Genomic DNA, 18,284 nt, shown 5'->3' with positions numbered 1-18,284 from the left:
ACGGCTGGTATAGTTCCCTTGTTGTGAGAATCATATGAGCTGAAAACAGTATTTCTTCTCCACTTTCCCTGCTGCTAAGGTCTGATTTGGAATGGGGAAAGACCTGACCCAGTACAGCATGTGTTGATTGTGGGTTTAAAACAAATACACACAAAACCCAGAAATGGAGGGGGGAAGTTTCTGTGAGATACAGTGCTGTTCTGCAGAATGCTGGGATGGCTGGTGTGCTCTGAGCTTTATTTAAAAATTTTTTAAATTAATTTTGAACTTTATATAAAATATTTTTAAATTAATTCTGAGCTTTGTATAAAAGATTCTGCTTTTCACTTGTTAGAATTTGCTTGATTTCCTTATCCAGGCTTTTGAGGTGGCTTCTGAGTGATTTCAGTGACATTCATGTTCTCCCTGTTTCAAGAGTTGGGGCATTTCCAGAAAGACTTGCAGGGTGGCCTGGGGACCAGCAACCTCCATTTGACTGTGGTGAGTCTCCTTTGGCACATCCTCATTTCTGAGGTTTTCTTTCTGGGGGTCTGCTGGCTGGTCTCTCGCCTCCTCATGCTTTGCCTCACATATTTTCAAGTGGCAATTGAATAACACCAGGCTGGTATTGGGAGGGGGGAGCACTGCTGTCGAGCAATTTGCAGGCCTGGTGCTCTGCAGCAGATCAAACAGGCTAGGAGGAGTCCTTGTCATTTTCAAAGGGGGAATCTTACACGTGAAACCCAGCTTATCCTTTCCATTTCCTGGGTTTTCTCTGTAACCAAGCCTTGAATAATTTAAATAACATAACATCAGCATTAGGTTTCCAAAGCTGCTGGTGTGTGAGAGTTGCTGCTGCCAAAGGCAATTACACACAATTGCTCCAGGATGTTCACTATTCTATCTACTTATTTATTTACACTTAAGCCTCGTGTTTGATTTGCTTTTATGTTGGTGTTTTTGGGGCTTTTTTTTGAGGTGTGCTACAGGAGCACCTGGAGAATTTAAAATGGATGTGTTAGGCAGGTGAACAAATAGAGAGCCCCCAAAACCATCCAGGTCATGCCTAAAGCGATGCTTGTGAGCTCTCAGAGCTTCAAGGCGAGGATGAAAACACGCCGTGTGCCACAGGGACTTGTGTAAGTCATTTCTCCACAGTGAAGGTTTTTGGGTATTGCTCTGATGGGGACAAGGGAGCCCCCAGAAAAGTGGGGGTCCTCTCCTGCAGCAAAGAAAAGAGGAGTGCAGGGAATGAGTGACCCCCAAGGGCTCTGCTGCCTGGCAGCAGAGAAAGAAAGGGTCAGGAATGTGTGCTGCTGTGGGGCTCCCTTCAAAAGCAGGTCTTGGGGACCAGCCTGGGCAAACCCATCTGGCTGATGTTGCGTTCTTGGTGGCCACTGCCCGCCTCGGGAGATTGAGTTTCCTGGGAATTCTTCACTGAACGGGAGAAAGAGAAGTGTGAGCGAGCAGAGGATGCCTGGCAGCCGGGGTGGCACCAGAACTGCTGCTGCAAACTGTGGGGGTAGACAACAGGGTAGGAGTTAGGGAGGCTGGACTTGCTGGTGCACCTCTGGGCTCAGAAGGTTTTATAATGCTGGGTATCTCTGGCCTGGGCACACAGGTGCCTCCTTTGTACTCCTGGGCTGCTGCTGTGCCTGGCCACCCCCAGGACGGTGACTGTAAATGTTTTTGCATTCACCTTTAACAGTCAGTGGCACAAGTGGTTTCTGGTCTGCTGATGAAGAACAGGGATTTTGCTGCCATGATCCTGTACCAGCTGCAGCCTTTACACCAGGATGCCCAAGAGGAAATCCTCCTGGAGCAATGTGGCCATGCCTCCCTCAAGTGTGCTGACACAGAAAGTCTTGCACAAACGCCATTCAAGAGGTTAAGAAGTACTGCAGGTCCTCATTGCCCTCATGGATCCGGATTCAGCATGTGTGTGTAATTCAAGAGGAGGTGGCTAAGTGGAAGTCATGGATTTTGCCAGGCTAACCAGTACAGCTGGGAGAAGTAAACAAGATTTGAGTGTCCTGACCTTCCTTCAGGTATGTGCATCTATATATAGGGCTGTCTATGTATACATGTCTATATATAACACATGTGCATATAGCTCTGTGGATATATCTGTGTGCTGAGAAATGGTTTGAAATTGCAGCAATGCTGTGAGATCATCTGCTTGTGCCAGGTGTCAACCGGGCTGGGTACAGCTCCTCAAGAGCGTGTCCCTCTCTGTGCCCCCGACCTTCAGCTTCCTCGGAAGGCGAAGGTCACCCTCCGACGTGCCAGCGGCTCTGCCTCCTTCCTGCCGAACCCGATCCCTGGGCGCGTGGCCCGGGTGAGCCCGCCGGGCAGGAGCAGCCCTGGGCTGCCTGGGGGGCGGTTCCTGGGTGGGATTTTGGGGACAGCACCTGTGGGCAGGAGTGATGAGGGCACAGCCTGGGGCTGCAGGCTGGGCAGGGCGTGCTTGGCCGCTGTTGGCTTTTGTAGAGGTGAGGTTTCCCCAGTGGCTTTGAGGACCTGGAGTGGCCCTGGGAACTGAGGAGAGCATAATCCAAGTGGAGCTGTGCCGGAGGCATGGAGGGGCTGTTGCCGCAGGGTCTCCTCCTGTGCTGCAGTGCTGTGGGGGCTTTGTGCTTGGGAGGAACACGGCCCCTGGTGCTGGGGGGCACCTGGCAGTGACGGGGTCCGGGGGCTGTGTCCCCCTGCCCAGGAACCAAGGAGCAGGACAAGGGCCACCGCTTTCCTGCAGGCCGTGAGATGCCCTCGGGGGCCGTGATGGGGAGTCCCCGCTGTCCCCAAGGGCTGCCGAGCGTGGCCCCGTGATGAGGGAGAGCGGCTGTGCGGGTCGGGGGATGCTCCGAGCCCCCTGCCCAAGGCTGGCCTGGCCGTGCAGCTGCCGTGTCACCCCCCGAACCCCGGGCGGGGGGCTGCAACCCGAGCCTGTCTCCAGGGTCCCGCAGCCTCGTGGCCTCGTCCCGGCGAGGAGGACAAGTTAATACCCAGATGGATGCACCCCGAGTCCCGCATCTGCCGCGGGGAACTGGGGGGGGGGGGGGGTGAGGGGGGTGTGAGGGGGGCGGGGTGGAGGGAGGGGGGCGTGGGGCCGGGCACAGGTGCGGGGCCGCCGCCCGGTTATAAATAGCGGGGAGGGGCGGCCCGGCTCCCCCCGTCCTCGGTCCCCCCCTCCAGGGCTTGGAGCGGAGCGGGATGCGGCGCCCTCCCTCCCTCCTCCCGCCCGCCGGCAGCATGAGCCCGTCCTTCCTCCTCCTCCTCCTCCTCCTCGCCCTGCCCGCCCGCGCCCGGCGAGAGCAGGTGCCCGGCGGGGCTCAGCGGGGCCGCAACGCCCCCGCGTCTTCCTCCTCCTCCTCTTCCTCCTCCCCGGCGGCGGCGGCGGGGCCGAGCCGCTTCCCGCGGAGCCGCCCGGATCGGCGGCGGGGCCGCCTCTACTGCCGGGTGGGCATCGGCTTCCACCTGCAGCTGCACCCCGACGGCCGCGTGGACGGCGCCCACGACGCGAGCCCGCTCAGTGAGTGGCGACCGGGAGGGCTGGGGGGCTGGCGGGGCTGAGCATCCCTGTCCCTGCGGGCTTCCCACCGCCGCGGGGTGACACAGCCCCTCGCTCCTGTCACTGTCCCCTGGGCGAGCTGCAGCGCTGGCGGACCCGGGAAGGGGAATTCGGGGTGCTGGGGGGCTGTGGTTTGCGGGCTCCCTGAGAGCTGCCTGTCTCCTGCCGGGAAGTGGCACCCGGGGGTTCTCCCGTGAGCCGGTGGGGATGCTGTGGGAGCCTGAGGTCTGCACTCCCACCACAGCCCCTTGGCAGGCACCTGAGGGAGAGGATGCTGCCCCTTTTCGGTCCTTTCCCTGTGGGACTTTTCCATCCCTCTCCCTGCATTCTCATTCTCCCAGCACAGTGATAGGATATATTCAGTTTAAAAATAGGACTGAGGCTGACGTTCCCCTGAGAGAAAGCTGTGCTAACTCATGGCTTATCCTCTGGTCGGAGTTGCCATGATATCCTGCTAGAGAGAATGAAATGGCAGGTGGGGATGAAAAATCCCTCCAGGAGCCCAAGGGCTCAGGCCCGAGGTGACCCTGGCCGCGTGCATGGCTCAGCTGTTGTGAGTGCGCGGGGATCAGCCGCCACATCTGCCCGGGACCAAAGAATTTGGGGCCCAGACTGTGCCGTGGCCCCAGGAGGAGGGAGAACAATCCCTGGGCAGGAATGCTGGGAGCCCAGGAGCTCTGCTCAGGGCTTTGTGGGCACAGCAGGCATGTGGCCTGCAGGAGTTCAGAGGACGGACAGGAAAACTGGGCACCCACGCCTGGGCTGGTTTTGGGAGACACGGGTTCGGAAGGGCTGGCAGAAGTTGGTGCTATAGCTGTCCTGCAGAGACCTGAATTATGTGCAGTTCCTTCCTCCTTAACCTGAGCTATCCCCCCCGGAAAGGCCACAGTGACAGCAGCTCTGTGCGCCGGAGCAGAGCCAGCCCTGGCTGCTGGGGGGGCTGTGCCGGGGTGCTGCCGGGACGAGGCCCTCGGAACAAGTTGGCTTTTGGCTGGAAAACAAGGAACAAGCTGGCTTTTGGGAAACCCCAGCTTTGGCCCCTGGGAAATGGGGCTGGACCCCCAGCAGCCCCAAAAACCAGGTCCATCCCACAAAAGGCAGGAGGTTTTGGGGTGCCCCTGAGGACAGACAGGTGTTGGACAAGCTACTCGCCTTGCTGCAGAGGGGCTGCAGAGCCTCATGGCTTGTGGCCTGTGGCACATGGGATGAGGGAGGTGGCAGCCCGTAACATCCCCAAAGTGCCCCCCAGGCCCTTGGTGCTGGGACTTGGGTGCCTCAGGGGGATGTGCTTCCTCCTTAAAATAAACATGGGAAGTGGTGATCCGATACCCAGCCCTGGGGGATTTAACGTGGCTTGTGTTTGCTCCTGACATGTTAATCCCACGGCCTTTGGGGGCCAGGAGAGATGCTCTGCAGGCTCCTTCCTCTGGGGCCGGGGCCACAGAGCCCCTGGGGCTGCAGCGGGGCACCAGAGCCAGTTCCCTGGGGTGCCAAGGGGACGCTGGGGACGTGGTGCTGCCCCCTCCAGCTGGGAGGGTTTGGGGGATGCCCGGCCCTCTGCCCCAGGTACCCCACAGCACCTGGGCAGGTGGCATGGCAGTGCTGCTGCTGAGGGATGCTCGGAGGCTGCAGCTCTTCTGTCAGATGAGTTACAGGTTCTACGTGGCCCATCAGGGGCCAGAAGCCCCATCATGCTCACTGAATTCCCGTTTTTTCCATGGGTGGGCTGTGTAGTGCCCTGTCCCCCAAGCCCTGCTGAGAGCACGGGGTGGGAGGGAGCATCAGCTGCCCTGTGTCCCACTGATTTCCCAGGATGAGGGTGGGCAGCTCTGATCCCAGCAGGTGGCTGTCGGTACACGGGGCTTTTCCCACCCTTGGCAGCAGTTTCCCCAGGGGTTAACTTGTTCTACCACAGACCAGCCAGGAGTTGTGCCCCAAAACGGAGCTTAAAAAAAAAAAAACAACCAAGGAGTCACAGCCACCACCCTGTATCCATCCCAGCGTGGATGGAGGCTGCTCTGTGAGGCAGAGGGATGGAGCAGGAGCTGGGTGGAGCCAGGCAGCTGAGGAGCAGGGACGTGGGAGAGGAAATGCAAACCTGTCAGACTGAGTTGTGTTTATTTTTTCTGTCACACCGATATGAAAAGAACTGTGATTTATTTTGGGATTTCTGTCATCCTAGGTATTTTGGAAATATTTGCTGTGTCTCAGGGGATTGTAGGAATACGAGGAGTTTTCAGCAACAAATTTTTAGCGATGTCAAAAAAAGGAAAACTCCATGCAAGTGTAAGTAAACCCCCCCGCCCCCTATGAGTATGTGTTGCTTTTTAAAGGCTTTGTGGCACCTCCACGTCAGGGCCCGCCGGGTCCCTCGGGCTGGCACGGCAGGCACAGAGGGGACGGCGGGGCCCGAGCCCCCCGAGCCCACCTTCGTGCTCCTTGCTGTGCGCTCGGGTGTGTGCATCGGCAGAGCCTGCTCCCTGAGCACGGCTGGGTTATTTTTAGCCGCTTCTGCGGCAGAACGAGCAGAAGGGTTTAGCCAAATGTCTCCGGCGAGCAGCACGCGTGGCGCCGGCAGCCCCGCGGCTCGGGCTGGCTTCGCCCTTGGGGACAGGGAGCCCTGGGGGGCTCGGCAGGTGAGCTCCGGGCTGTGCAGCTGTGCTGCGGCCAGAGTGGGAAAACCCTGGTAACTTGGCTCTGCAGGGTGGTTTCCTGAAGGCTGAGGTTTCCTGCAGGTCTCACGATGCTGTTTGCAGCTTTCTGTGTCGAATTAAATCCATAAATTAATTTTGCTGCTTGTTCCAACCCCGGGATGTTGCTTCCCTGTTTCTTCTTGTCAGTCCCAGAGGTCATTTAAACACAGTGAGGTCCTGTGCTTACACCAAAGTCAGTGCCTTTGCAAGGTGTGTACGCATGCACCGCCCAGGAAGGGCATTTTTAGGGCAGCATCTCATCCCTGAGGGTGGCTCCCAGAGAGCCTGGTCAGGGCTGATGGCTGGGGGAAAGGGAAAAGGCGAGCGCCCAGCCCGCAGTTCTGAAACAAACCTCCCGGTCCCAGAGTGATGTCATGGATGTGCTCGCACTGCCCGAGACCGCAGATCACTTGAGGGAGATTTATGAACTCGCCTCTCTCTCCTTTAAGCCTTTTTGGAGTGCTGCTGCTGAAGCCTATTGATGCTTAAAGGGTGAGCACATGCCTGCTTGCTTTAGGAAATAAGGTAGGAGCATGAATAGTATCTAGGGGAAAAGGGGAATGGCTCCATGGAGGAAAACGAAAGGTGGGAGCAGAGGAGCAGAGCAGGAGGAGAGGGAAAGGATGGAGAGGAGAGGGGAAGCAGGCAGAGCGCGATAGCTGGACCCTCCAGAGCCTTCTCTTCTGGCATACAATGGACCTCTTATCCAAGCTGAAGCCTTGATTTATGCCCTGGCACAGGCCGAAATTAAATCAAGCCTTGTTGGTGCATGGTTAATTGTTGACACACAAAGGGCAGGGCCAGGGAGGGACCTCAGCCAGGAGGGTCAGGGCAGGGGTGAGGACACACGATGCCCCGCTCGGGTGAAAGCCGCAAATTTGTAGAAACTTGACCCAAATGTCTAAAGACTGCTGGACTAAACAATGCCAATAATGCAAACCCGGCATCTGTTGTTCTTTCCTGCGCTGGCAGGATTGAAGTTACTTCATGGCCTAATGAGTTCCGAGCAGTACAAAGCACGTCCTGTGCCCGTCACTCAGGGCAGCGCTTTGATATGGGAGTCAGGCTGGGGACTTCACGCAGAACCGCAGGCAAAAGTCATTCCTGCAGGAATTTGGGCTCCTTCAAAACTCAGCTCCATCCCAGCTTGGTGTTTTACAGGCATTCTCCTCCTCTTTCTTTTCTTTCCTTTTTTTTTTTTTTTTTTTTTTTAATGCCAGCTTAATTAAATTACTGAGTGGTTCATTTTTAGAGGCAGCAGCTTCAGAAATGACAGTTATCCCGGCAATTATCAGTTGTGTGCACAGATGGCTTTTTCCTCGTTGATAAATCCTCGCTCTCCTGTTTGTCCATTTTTAGCACGGAGCGGGTGGGAGGGGTTCTGTGCCTGTCCAGCACAGAGCCTGGGGGACAGATTTGCCCAGGTAATTCTCCTTTTCCAGGAGTTGTCACAAAGGCACATCCCTCACTGGGGCAAATCTCTGCTCAGCTAGGTTTTGGAATTTAACTGACTTGAGGGCTGCTCTTGGTGGTTGTCTCTGGAGCTCTGCAGAGCAAATTCAGTGCCAGCCATGCGCTGTGGTTGCCCTGCCTGGCCTACGTGGGGAAAATGGCTTTTCCAGACTGGAGCAGCGCAGTGATGAGCTGAGAGGTTGGGACGTGCGCAATTCTGACAGGATCATGGTGAGGCAGCTGTTGTTGTGCTTCCCAGGGAGGAGCAGGTCCTTCCCTCTGTGCATGGGATGTCCTGCCTGAGCACTGGGGCTTCAGGGAGCCCCAAGGGTCACCAGAGCCCTGCTGGGGAAGGGAAGGCCTGGGCATAGGGGAAACAGCAGGGAGGGTGCATGAAGGACACGGAGAGCAGGAATGAGTCATGGAGGGGATGTCCCTTGGAAGCAGCAAGCTAAGGAAGACCTAATTTAAGTGCTGGGAGGCAAAATGTGCGTGGCGGGTTGTGGGCTCTGTCGCTTAAGCTGTGAGGCTCAACTTGTTTGGTTAAATTTGGGCTTTGGAACACTTTGCTTGTGGTTACAAAGCCCTGCTGGGGGCTGTTCTCGCCCGCTGGTTTTGGAGTTGGAGAAGTCAGCATCTCCTCCACGTCAGCGGTTTGGAGGTGTTGCTGTGAAATGGGGCTGGGGAAGCTTTTAGGGCACCAGGCACCATGCCCACCTCGAGGTTAAAGTGTGCCTGAGGATTTGGGAGGGGCTGCTGGCCGCTATGGCCAGGGATCCCAGGGTGGACAATGGAGTTCCAGGCTCTGCTCTTTTGCTTTGGAGTGCTTTTCTTGGAGAGAAGGGAAGGGCGTGGCTGGGGTAGGATGGGGCAGGAGGGAAGTGCAATAGTGGGGCAGCCCAAGCCTTTTTATCCCCAAGGAAGCCCAAAGCTGGGTGGCAAGCAGCTACTGAAATGAGGGTTTTCCAAGCAGTGGGGTGCCTGTCACCCTCAGTGTTGGTGCCCCGCGTTCCCACCCACTCCTTAGGGCCTGCCTTTTGGAGATGGCCGAAGCAGCCGGCACGGGGGGCGGGGGACAGGTAGCCCGTGGCCTTGGTGAGCAGTGTCCCCTGTGTGCCCGCAGGCCCGCTTCACGGTGGACTGCCATTTCCGGGAGCGCTTCCAGGAGAACAGCTACAACACGTACGCCTCGGCCGTGCACCGCAGCCCGCGCTCGGGCCGCCCGTGGTACGTGGCGCTCAACAAGCGCGGCAAGGCCAAGCGGGGCTGCAGCCCCCGCGCCCGGCCCCAGCACGTCTCCACGCACTTCCTGCCCCGCTTCTGGCAGCCGCAGCCCCCCGAGCTCGCCTTCACCGTGGCTCTGCCCGACAAGAAGCCCCCGCCGCCCAAGCCCAAGGCGGCGCCGTCCCCGCCGCGCAGGAGCGGCGGTCCCGTCCGGTACCGGCTGAAATTCCGCTTTGGGTAGCGCCCCGCGGGGCTGGCACCGCGCACACCGCGCACCGGGAGCTGTCGGGGTGACCCCGCGGGACACTCGTGTGGCCCTCTGCACGGGGACACGGGCCGGCTCCCGGCCGGGCTCCAGGTCCTCTCCGCACCGCACGAGCTGGGAGGCATCCCCGGACACGCGTGCTGGGATGAGCGGCTCGGGCTTGCCAAAGAGAATTCCTGCGGTGGACTGAAAGCGCTGCACGGACCTCGGGTCAGCCCTCTGTTGTTGGAAGAAGCGGAAATGTACCTCTATTGCAGACATATTTTCTTATTTTCACCAGTGACTCCTTTGACAATCATTTTCATACGAGAGAGATGTTCAGAGCCAAGCGGTTTTGTTTGTTTTTCTTGCATCTCTTTCTTGCTGCACTTTTTCCTCCGACCATACCTCAGGCACCGTGTATCCAGGTCTGTCCCTTTCCCTTCTCTTAGAAGCCAGCTCTTCTTTTCCACAGGTAAAACAGAGAGACCAAGCCCTGCAGATTCAGTCACCTTATCTGTGGTGCCAGGAGGTCTTCAAACCCTTTGTTGGCAATAATAGGTGTGTGTATATATTTTGTGATAAATACATCACAGTGTATGATTTGGGGGGAGTGGCTGTTCGCAGCCCGCTCCTGATGGTCTCTCTTGTTCTTCCCTGGACATTTGGAGGAGCGAGTCTCTTCCCGTCCTTCCAAGTATGGATTCAATGCCTACTTTGAAATACCTCTGCCCTGGTCCCGGGGCTTTCCCACTCCCTGGAGGAGTCCCTCCACAGGTGTCCCCTCAGGACAGGGATGCCTGTGGCCCCCAGGTGCCCACTGATTTCATCCAACAGTTGTTGCTGCTGATTTATTTTCTCACTCTCAATACATTTGCAGAGGCAGGGAGCAAGGTTTTTATTTTACAGTGAGCGTGGCAATGTGGCAATAAATGCTGTTCCAGCTGCTTGTCCTTTGGGGAGTGTCTTTCCCACCCAGGTGTCCCCAGGGCCCTGATGTTGAATTGTTTCTCTGTCGTGGTGTGATCTGTGGAGTAATTGTGCACATGGAGCTTGTAATCAGTGTTTAGCAGTGCTGCTGTACGTACAGGCACTGGTAGCATTGAACCTCACCGGCGAGGCCTTAATCGGAGCCCAGGTGGGCTCAGGTTGGCAGAAGCCCTCAGGACCTGAGCCCCACCAGCGTCCAGCAGCAATAATTAGCCTCCTCTCCGCATCTGATTGTGGTACCAATGGCTGCTCCCACTGGAATCGTGGTTCTGAGCCTTTGTCATCCTTCTGGCAGCCCCTGATCGGACGCGCGTGCTTCCCGTACGAGGACGGATGGGGACGCTGGAATAAAACAGTTGTGTTTCAATAACCTGATGGTGTGATCTCTTCCTTTGTCTGTGCCTTCTTTCCTTCCCCCGAGGGAAAAAGAGGAGCGCTGTAAAATCGTCTGCTCCGCATTTCTGTCGGGTTGGGCTTGGCCAGGGTGGGGCTGGGGATCGGGTGGAGCTGAAGGGATGTGGGTTCTCCCTTTGCTCTACCCCCAAAACTGTGCCCCAGTGGCCCCTTTGGGGCAGCTGCCTGGACCTGGGTCACAGCACGGCCAGGTGAATAGGGCTGTCCTTGCAGCCGGATTGTCTGACTGTGACGGACAAAAGCAAAGAAGCTAAAGAGGATTCCCAAGCTCCTTTCCAGAAAATTGCCAGCTTTAGAGAAGGTGCAAATCCCCGTGGAGCTGAGGAAGGGGAGTATAGCAGAGGGCAGTGAACTGTCACTGTGCCCCAGCTCCCTGGTTTTGGGGACATTCGTTGACGTTATGAGAGGGGGAAAAAACCTTCCCACGCTTTCTGACCCTGCAGTCCTCCCTGCCAGGGGTGTATGTCTTGTTCCAGAGCCCCCAGAAGGATTTGTGTGTCCGGAAGGAGCTCGGAAGGAGCATCCTTCAGCGGGAGTGAGAGGAAGAGGCTTTTATATGGAGCTGGCGAGTTTGGGCAGGTGTGAAAAGAAAAAATGAACAAACCGATGAGTTGCAGGGTCCTTTAGGGATCTCCGGGAGAGCTGGGGTGGGGCTGTGACCATGACCTCCCCCAAAAGGAGCCCCGGGGGTCTCCAGTCGCGCGTTCCCGTGGGGCCGCACCGCAGGAGTGCGGGGCTCCGGGGCTCGGCTCCGGCCGCGATTCCTTCCCCGGGTCGCTCGATCCGCCTGAACAAGCGGCATCACAGCGGCAGTCGGGGGGTCCCAAATGCTGGAATTGGGGTCCTTGGAGCACCAGTGTGCCCTGCTGGGAGGGAGCCCTGGGGAGCGGGATGCCGCAGGTGTTCTGGCCCCCATTCGGGGGCAGGGCCGATCCTTGTGTGTGCGAGGTGTGCTCCCGAGAGCAGCGCGGCCGGCAGCGCCGGACTGGAGCAGCGTGCGCCGCGGGGAGGGACGGACCGACGGACGGACGGACGGACGGACGGACGGACGGAGGGAGCGAGGGAATCCCTCCCGCTGGGGGCCGTCCCCATGTCCCCGGGCTCTGGGCGCTCCCTCACCGCCCGTATGTCCCTCGGGCACCGCCACTCCGGGCTCGGCTTGCGGCAAGAGCGGCTCCCCGCAGTGCGGATCACCTGAGTGCGTTCTGCAAAGCTGCTGGCTCCGGGGTACCGCCTCGGGAGAGGACCGAGTGTCTGTGTCACCACGGATTCTGTCACCGTGCATGTTGTCGCAAGGTAAGCGCTCCTTCACCCGGGATGTTTCACTGTGCGTGTTCCTGCGTGTCCTGCGGGATGTTTGGCTTGCCTTGGTAAACCCTTTGAGCTTTGCATCCGTGCACTCCCCAAAAGTCTCTGGCAAGGGCAGCTCAGGCACAGCTTATGCAATTTTTGGGTTTAAACTTTTATTCTGAGCTCTGAACGCTTGTTGCAGCGTGCACTTCTGTGAGAGCTGAGTCTGCCTCGGCAGTTCTGGGCTTTGCAGTCACTTTCACTAGACAAGGTTGCTCTGAGTGCCCTGCACATATCCAAGGCGATTAATGGGAGTCTTTTTGTCCGCAGCTGGGACACAGCACTTGGGCCTTTCATCCGGGAAGGGGCTGCTGGGGTCCAAACAGAGAGGAGTTGGCTGGTAAGTGATGTCTTGTGTGCGCTTTAGGAAACAAACTGGTGTTCAGAGAAGATAAATCACTTTTCATTATCTTGGATTTTTCAACCCAGGCACAAGGAAGTAGCTCGGTGCTGGCACAGTTCTCTGAGAAACAGCAAAGTTTGAGAGTTTAAAGCCTTAATAACTACTCCCTCGTGTCTTGACTGCAAAGATTTGGTCCCACAGTCCCAGACAGATGAAGGGGGAAAGAAACTTCTGTTATTCATGGAAAATATAGTGGAGTAATTTAATCGTTCTGTCCGCTATTTTTCTAACAAAACCTGTTTGAAATTCAGATCAAGGACTAGAATTTAGGACTGTTCCCTACAAAATCTTGTGAAGCCTCAAGGCCTGTGGGGTGATGACTGCTCTCAGCAAAGGTTATTTATTAACATCATGTCAGATTCCCCTCAGCCCTGGCCAGGACACCTCTGGGGCTGTGTTGTGGGTCAGAATCAGGGCTTGTTTAAGACTGACCCAGGTCAGGTCAGTGTTCACCTGTAGGTGTGGGGTTTGGGCCCAGCTCTGAGCTGAAGCAGGAGCAGGCTGACTGCATTTTGTTACATCCCGAGATTCTGTATGCCCCCTTGAGACTTCCCCCCGGGATGTGGCTGGTGGAAGGTGATGCTGCAGTGCACTGGGCTGGAAGTCAGCCTGCACCTCCCGTGGGCATTGCTGGCCTTGGTCTCTCTCTTGTGCCACCAGACCAGGGGAATTTCTGCTGGCACTGCCACCCTGCCTAGGGGCTGCATCCTCCTGGCAGCCTTTGCCAGCCCCACACACGGGCTCCAGAGGTGCCTCTGCCTTGTTGGGAGTGTTTGCTGGGAATGTGCCTCATCCCAGGGAGTGTCCTTGTGTTCCTGGGTGGCTGGACAGAGATTTGGGCTTGTCAGCTTCAGAGTTTGGTTTCAAAAGTCACTGAAACAAAAAATTACAGTGAAGTTTGTCAGAGCGGTCAGTCTGACAGTCTGTGCACCCACCTGACAGGGTGTGCTTTCTCTTGGGGGTGATTGTGTATTTGCACTACAGGGAATGATTGAATACCCCCTTGCAAATTCAGCCCAACAGACCCCAAAGGCTCTACCAGCAATATTTTATTCTTTACTTCCCTTTCTGGACATTTATTCTCTAAATTGCTATGAGCAGTTGTTTAATTTTTTCCAGAGAGAAATCACACGGCAGAGGCAGTTAGCAGAGGAGCGTTTGGAGTGGAGAGGGCGGAGAGCTGCGCTGTCCTGTGCTCTTGTTCTGCAGCAGGGAAAATTGTCCAAAATTGTCCAAAATTGTCCAAAATTGTCCAAAGTTGTGTTGCCCAGTGTGGCGCCTCCCTCACTGCTGCCGCCTGCTGTCCGAACTGCGCTACTGCGGCAGGGCGCGGCGCATGCGCACTGACCCGCCGGGCTCCGTGGGGACACCTGCCGACTAGAGCGCAGCACTACAGCGAGCAGGCTGCGCATGCGCACTGCGCACGGAGACGCCGTGTGCCACGTGGCCAGTGAGGGCAAGGCGGGAGCAGCAGTGAGCATGCGCGGTGGCGGGTCCCGCCTCCCTTAGCGGCCGCCGGGGAGCCATGGAGGAGCCGGGCGGGTGCTGTGGCTGCGGCCGCGTCGGAGGTGAGCGGGGCCGGGGACGGCGCCTGTGAGCGCCACTCCGGAGCCGGCAGCGGGGCTTTGCTGGGGGCGCGCGGCGAACCGAGGCAGCGCTGTCCCAGCGCGGGCACGGAGCCGGGGAGGAGGTGCGGGCCGGGGCCGGGGCTTGCGGCCTGCACGGCGGGGCCGCCCGGCAGAGCCTTTCCTGGGAAACAAACACCGGGGTTTGTCCCAGCCCGGCCCGGGGACGAGGGGCGGGGGAGCAGGGAAGATGCGGCTGGGGCTGGAGGCCGAGCTTGGGCGTTTCTTTTTTTAACATGAAGGTGCAAGAGCAGGGAGCGAGGTGGGACAGAAGCACTGCGGGTGCTCGGGCAGGTGAGCCAAGACTCAGGGGAGGGCGTCGCTTTCCTGAGCTCCTAAAGTTCCACTTGCCTCTCTCAGGAGCAGTCATGGAAAGCTTCCTGTTTGGAAGTGGGCCCCAAAAAGAAGGAACCTGAAATTGCTGCTTCTGATACAACTGTAAGTATATGAAGCTTGCTGCTGTACACAGCCAGTAACTTCCACTGACTTTTAATTATTAAAAATGGTGACTTTTTATTTTCTCTGTGCACAAACCACTTGGGTTTCCCATGCAGGGTTCACTGAGGCTGGGAATTGCAATCCAGAGCATCGTCAGGTGCTTGGGCCTGAGGGATTTGGCAGGTGGAAAACGTTGTGGTCCCTCTAACCCGGATCTGGATGTGAGTTTGCAGAGTTGCTCAGACTGGGAAAAGGCCAGGAGGGTGATGGGAAAGGCTTTCTCCCACGTTTGGACAGCATCAGGGCAGGCATGTTTTTGAAGTATCTCTTGTCTTTGCTTTCCCAGGTCAGGGTTCAGCTGGTGTTTGCTAAATCAGGTGTGCAGTGAGGAGGTTTCTCTTGGAGGAGTGGAGACAGGGATGCCCCTGGATGGGCAGAGAGCTCTGATATTGGCAGTGTGGGTTTGTGGTATTTAGTTGATCAGGTGTTGGTGGTTCAGGAGGGGAGCAGGGGCTGATGAACACAGGGACTGGGTGTTTGGTCATTGCTGGAAATGAGCAGCTGGGCCTTCCCTGAGGCTGTGCTGGGTGTGGATTCGTGTACTGTCTGGGCTCAGGGCCTTGCAGTAGGTGCAGACTGGGCAGGTTTGCCTGGAGTATCCCAGCTTCATAACTGTTTGTGACTCTGTGTCCCCCTGCAGAGGAAAAGAGTCCATGCTCGGCTGTTTGCTCCCTGCAAACCCCCCTGAACCTCCCTCAGGCTCCTCCGTGTTTGTGTGACCCCCTGTCGGTGTCAGCACAGCTCCCTTTGCCATCCCCCTGCCCAGGGTGGGAGCTGCAGGGAGCCAGGGCTCATCACCTCGGGAGAAACAGCTGCTGCACTGTAGATCTGCACAAGGGCTGAGGCTCAGCGTGGTTTGAGGGTTTGAGAAAGCAGAACAGGGCATAGGCAAATCAGCTCCAATAGGCTGAGGATGATCCCGTTATTTACAGAATACTTAATCCAGTAGTGAACCAAACCTGTGGCAGTGATTCTCAGTTGTGCTTTTTTTTTTCCCCTCAAGGTCACTGGGAAGAATGGGACAAGGACTGAGGGACAAATTCTTGTCAGCCTGGCAGAGAGGCAGTAAATTGTGCTGGAAGAATATCCACCTGTGGGATGATGATGATCTACAGCCTTAAACTGAGCCTGGAAAGGAAACCACGTTATTTTGAAGGAAAACCTCACATGGAACATGTGAGAGAGATTATTGGATGGAAGATCTCTTGAAAGCAAGAAGTGTGTTGGTGTGAATGTTTTTTGCATAAACAAAATGTCTGGAAACACTCCAGGAAGGCTATGAGAGGTTAGTGAGCAGCTGAAGACACATTTGGGATTGCTGCTGCCTCATCTGCTGCCCCTGCAGTTCCAGCTGGTTGTCTCTGGATGGTTTGGCTGAAGGTCTCTGTCTGTCTGCGGAGCTGCACCAAAATTCTTCAGTTCAAAGGGAGGATGGTCCTGTTTTCTTGGCTTTTTGAGAGCTTTGGTTTTACCAAGAAAGAGCATCGTGGTTTGGGTGCTGTGTTCAGCCAGAATGGTGCCTCTGGTCCCTTTTTCAGGGAGAAGCTGGAGCTTGGTGCTAAAGAAAAGGAGTTAAGGTGCCTGCAAAGGCATGACAGGCTGTGCTGGAAGTTGGGAGTGGTTGTGTCTTTGTATCCTGGTTTTGGTTGGGACGTTGGGCAGGTGTACCCTACTGATTTATTTCACCTCCTTTGGCTCTCCTGCTTGAAATAAAAACGTCATACCCCTCTGTCCCTTCCATAATCCCAGGGTCATTATTTATCCTGTTATGGCTGGTTGATGGGCAGAGGAATTGCTGCCTCAAGTCTGGTTCCACAGCAGATGGGAGACAGTTCACTGACGAGCTTCAAGCAAGTCCTCCTGTGTGAGACAAAGAGAGTCTTAGTTCAAAAGCTCTGCAGAGGAAGTGGTGCAGTATTTCTGTGGCTTCCAGCTAATTTAATTTTTAATTTTTTCCTACCACTAATGGCAGACAGAAGGGCCCTGGCCCCCCAGCATGCCAGCTGCTCCATCTCGCACCCAAGCTCCCCTTGCTCCTGCCACCCTCCACTGTGCCTGTGAGGGCAGGGCGGGGGCGTTCCCCAGAAGGGCAGTTCAGGCCGTGCTGATGCAGGTTTTAGCTGTAGCTGATTTGGCTCTGCCTGTTCATCCTTCTAGCAGCGAGTGCCTTTCACAGACAGTGACTCCGTCCCGACCGTTCTGTGCTGTGCACTCACGTTTTATCGTGTACAGTGTGCATTCCCCCTGCTTTATTACTCGTGCCCTTTCTCCACTGTGTCACTGCTCTGTACGTCTTCCAGCTTTCACCTATGTGCTATCCTAGCCTCTTAATGAAAATAAATTAATAAGTACAGGAACCTAGAGACTTTTTTTTTTGGGGGGGGAAGCTTAAAACTACTCTTAGAGAGTTACTTTGTCAGTGTGGTTTGTGAGTAGAGGTGCTGCCTCATTTTACTATTGCCAAAACTCGGGTACAATCCTGGTGCAAGGTGCGAGTTTAGGCACAAGCTGATTTGAAAAAAAAAATATTTCTGAGTGGGAAGAGTCACGTCATAGCCTGCGAGAAGCGGGCATGGGGCGGGGCTGCGCGGGCCCCGCCCCCCCACCTGTGGCCACTCCCCCTCTCCCATGACCACGCTCCTCCCACACATGGCCCCGCCCCTCCCGTGGCCCCCGCCTCCCGCACATGACCACGCCCATTCCCCCATGACCACGCCCCACCCACCCATGCCCCCCTGGCCCCGCCCCCCACCCATGCACCCGCCCCTCCCGCCCACGGCCCCGCCCCTCCCACGCGTGGTCCTGGCCGTGGCCCCGCCCCCCGGCCGCCGCCTCGCGCGCGGCCCTGTCCAATCGGCGCAGCGCCCGCGCGCCGCGGCGGCCAATGGCGAGGCAGGGCGGCAAACTTGGGCGGCGTTACCGGAAGGCGCCGCTCTTTCCGGCCCGGCGCGGGGGCTGCGCGGCCGCGCTCCGGTTTGGGTGGAAATGGCGATCTTCAGCGCGTTTGTGTTCCAGCCCGCTGGATGTGCGCGGGAGCAGGCGCAAGGTAAGCGCCGGGCAGCTGCGGTAGCACCCTCCAGCTGTTCGTTTCTGGTGGCGGCCGGGTCTCCCTGGGCGGGTCTTGCAGTGCGCAGGAGATAATTAGTTCAGGTGTTGTGTGGATAATAAATTATTATACCTGTTCGAGTTTCCTTTGGTGCGCTGAAAATGTGGTATTCTTGCGTACGTAGGAACTCTGTCCCTGCTTGTGGAGATGTGCAATAAGCCCTTACAGTGCTCCGGATACATAACAGAAAACGCTCAGCTGTAAAAGCTGCTTTTGGAGAAAGAGCTGTTGTATTTTAGATTTGCTGAAGCGCTGAGTCTCAAAGAGCGGCTGTGGGCTTGTACAAACAGAACGGCAAACAAGAGGGCTCCAATAGGCTGAGAACTATGAGCTTTATAAGCATCCTTATACAGAACCCTTAACCCAACCACGAACACAAAACCCGTGTAAAACCATTCTAAGAAAGAGCTGTACTTTTCTTTTCTCGAGGTCGCTGGGAGGCGTGGGACAGGAACTGAACGATGACTTCTTGCAGGCCCTAGCAGGGAGAGGAGCAGCAAGTTGCGTCGCAAGAGTTTCTGTGAGTACCTGCGAGTTTATAAATTTAACAGCTTCAAAATGAATCTGAAAAGCAGAACGTGTTTTTTTTTTTTAAGGAAAACCTCAGGTGGAAACACTTAAAAGAGATTATTTGATGAGAGAGATTATTTGATGAGAGATTTCTTGAAAGTGAGAAATGTGTTGATATTAGGTTTTTAAATATGCCTTTTGCTTGCAATAGAAGTGTTATTCCCTTCC

General features: G+C 56.4%; 1 protein-coding gene and 1 long non-coding RNA gene across 2 annotated transcripts; both read left to right on the top strand.

Moving 5' to 3' along the window:
* The first annotated feature begins 3,182 nt into the window (after nt 1–3,182).
* FGF5 (fibroblast growth factor 5) lies at nt 3,183–10,520 on the top strand. Its single transcript, XM_033059433.1, has 3 exons — nt 3,183–3,508; nt 5,730–5,833; nt 8,816–10,520. The coding sequence occupies exons 1-3, from the start codon at nt 3,190–3,192 to the stop codon at nt 9,155–9,157; spliced, it is 765 nt and encodes a 254-aa protein (XP_032915324.1). The 5' UTR covers nt 3,183–3,189; the 3' UTR covers nt 9,158–10,520.
* Nucleotides 10,521–13,784: 3,264 nt separating this feature from the next.
* On the top strand, nt 13,785–16,797 carry LOC116996536. The gene is made up of 3 exons (XR_004417953.1): nt 13,785–13,885; nt 14,303–14,380; nt 15,444–16,797. It is a non-coding gene; the product is annotated as an uncharacterized LOC116996536 (long non-coding RNA).
* Nucleotides 16,798–18,284: the final 1,487 nt, after the last annotated feature.

This window comes from Catharus ustulatus, chromosome 5 (assembly GCF_009819885.2).
Source record: "Catharus ustulatus isolate bCatUst1 chromosome 5, bCatUst1.pri.v2, whole genome shotgun sequence".
NCBI lineage: Eukaryota > Metazoa > Chordata > Aves > Passeriformes > Turdidae > Catharus > Catharus ustulatus.
The sequence above is the reverse complement of the archived record's forward strand: the minus strand, read 5'-3'. Positions and strand labels throughout refer to the sequence as shown.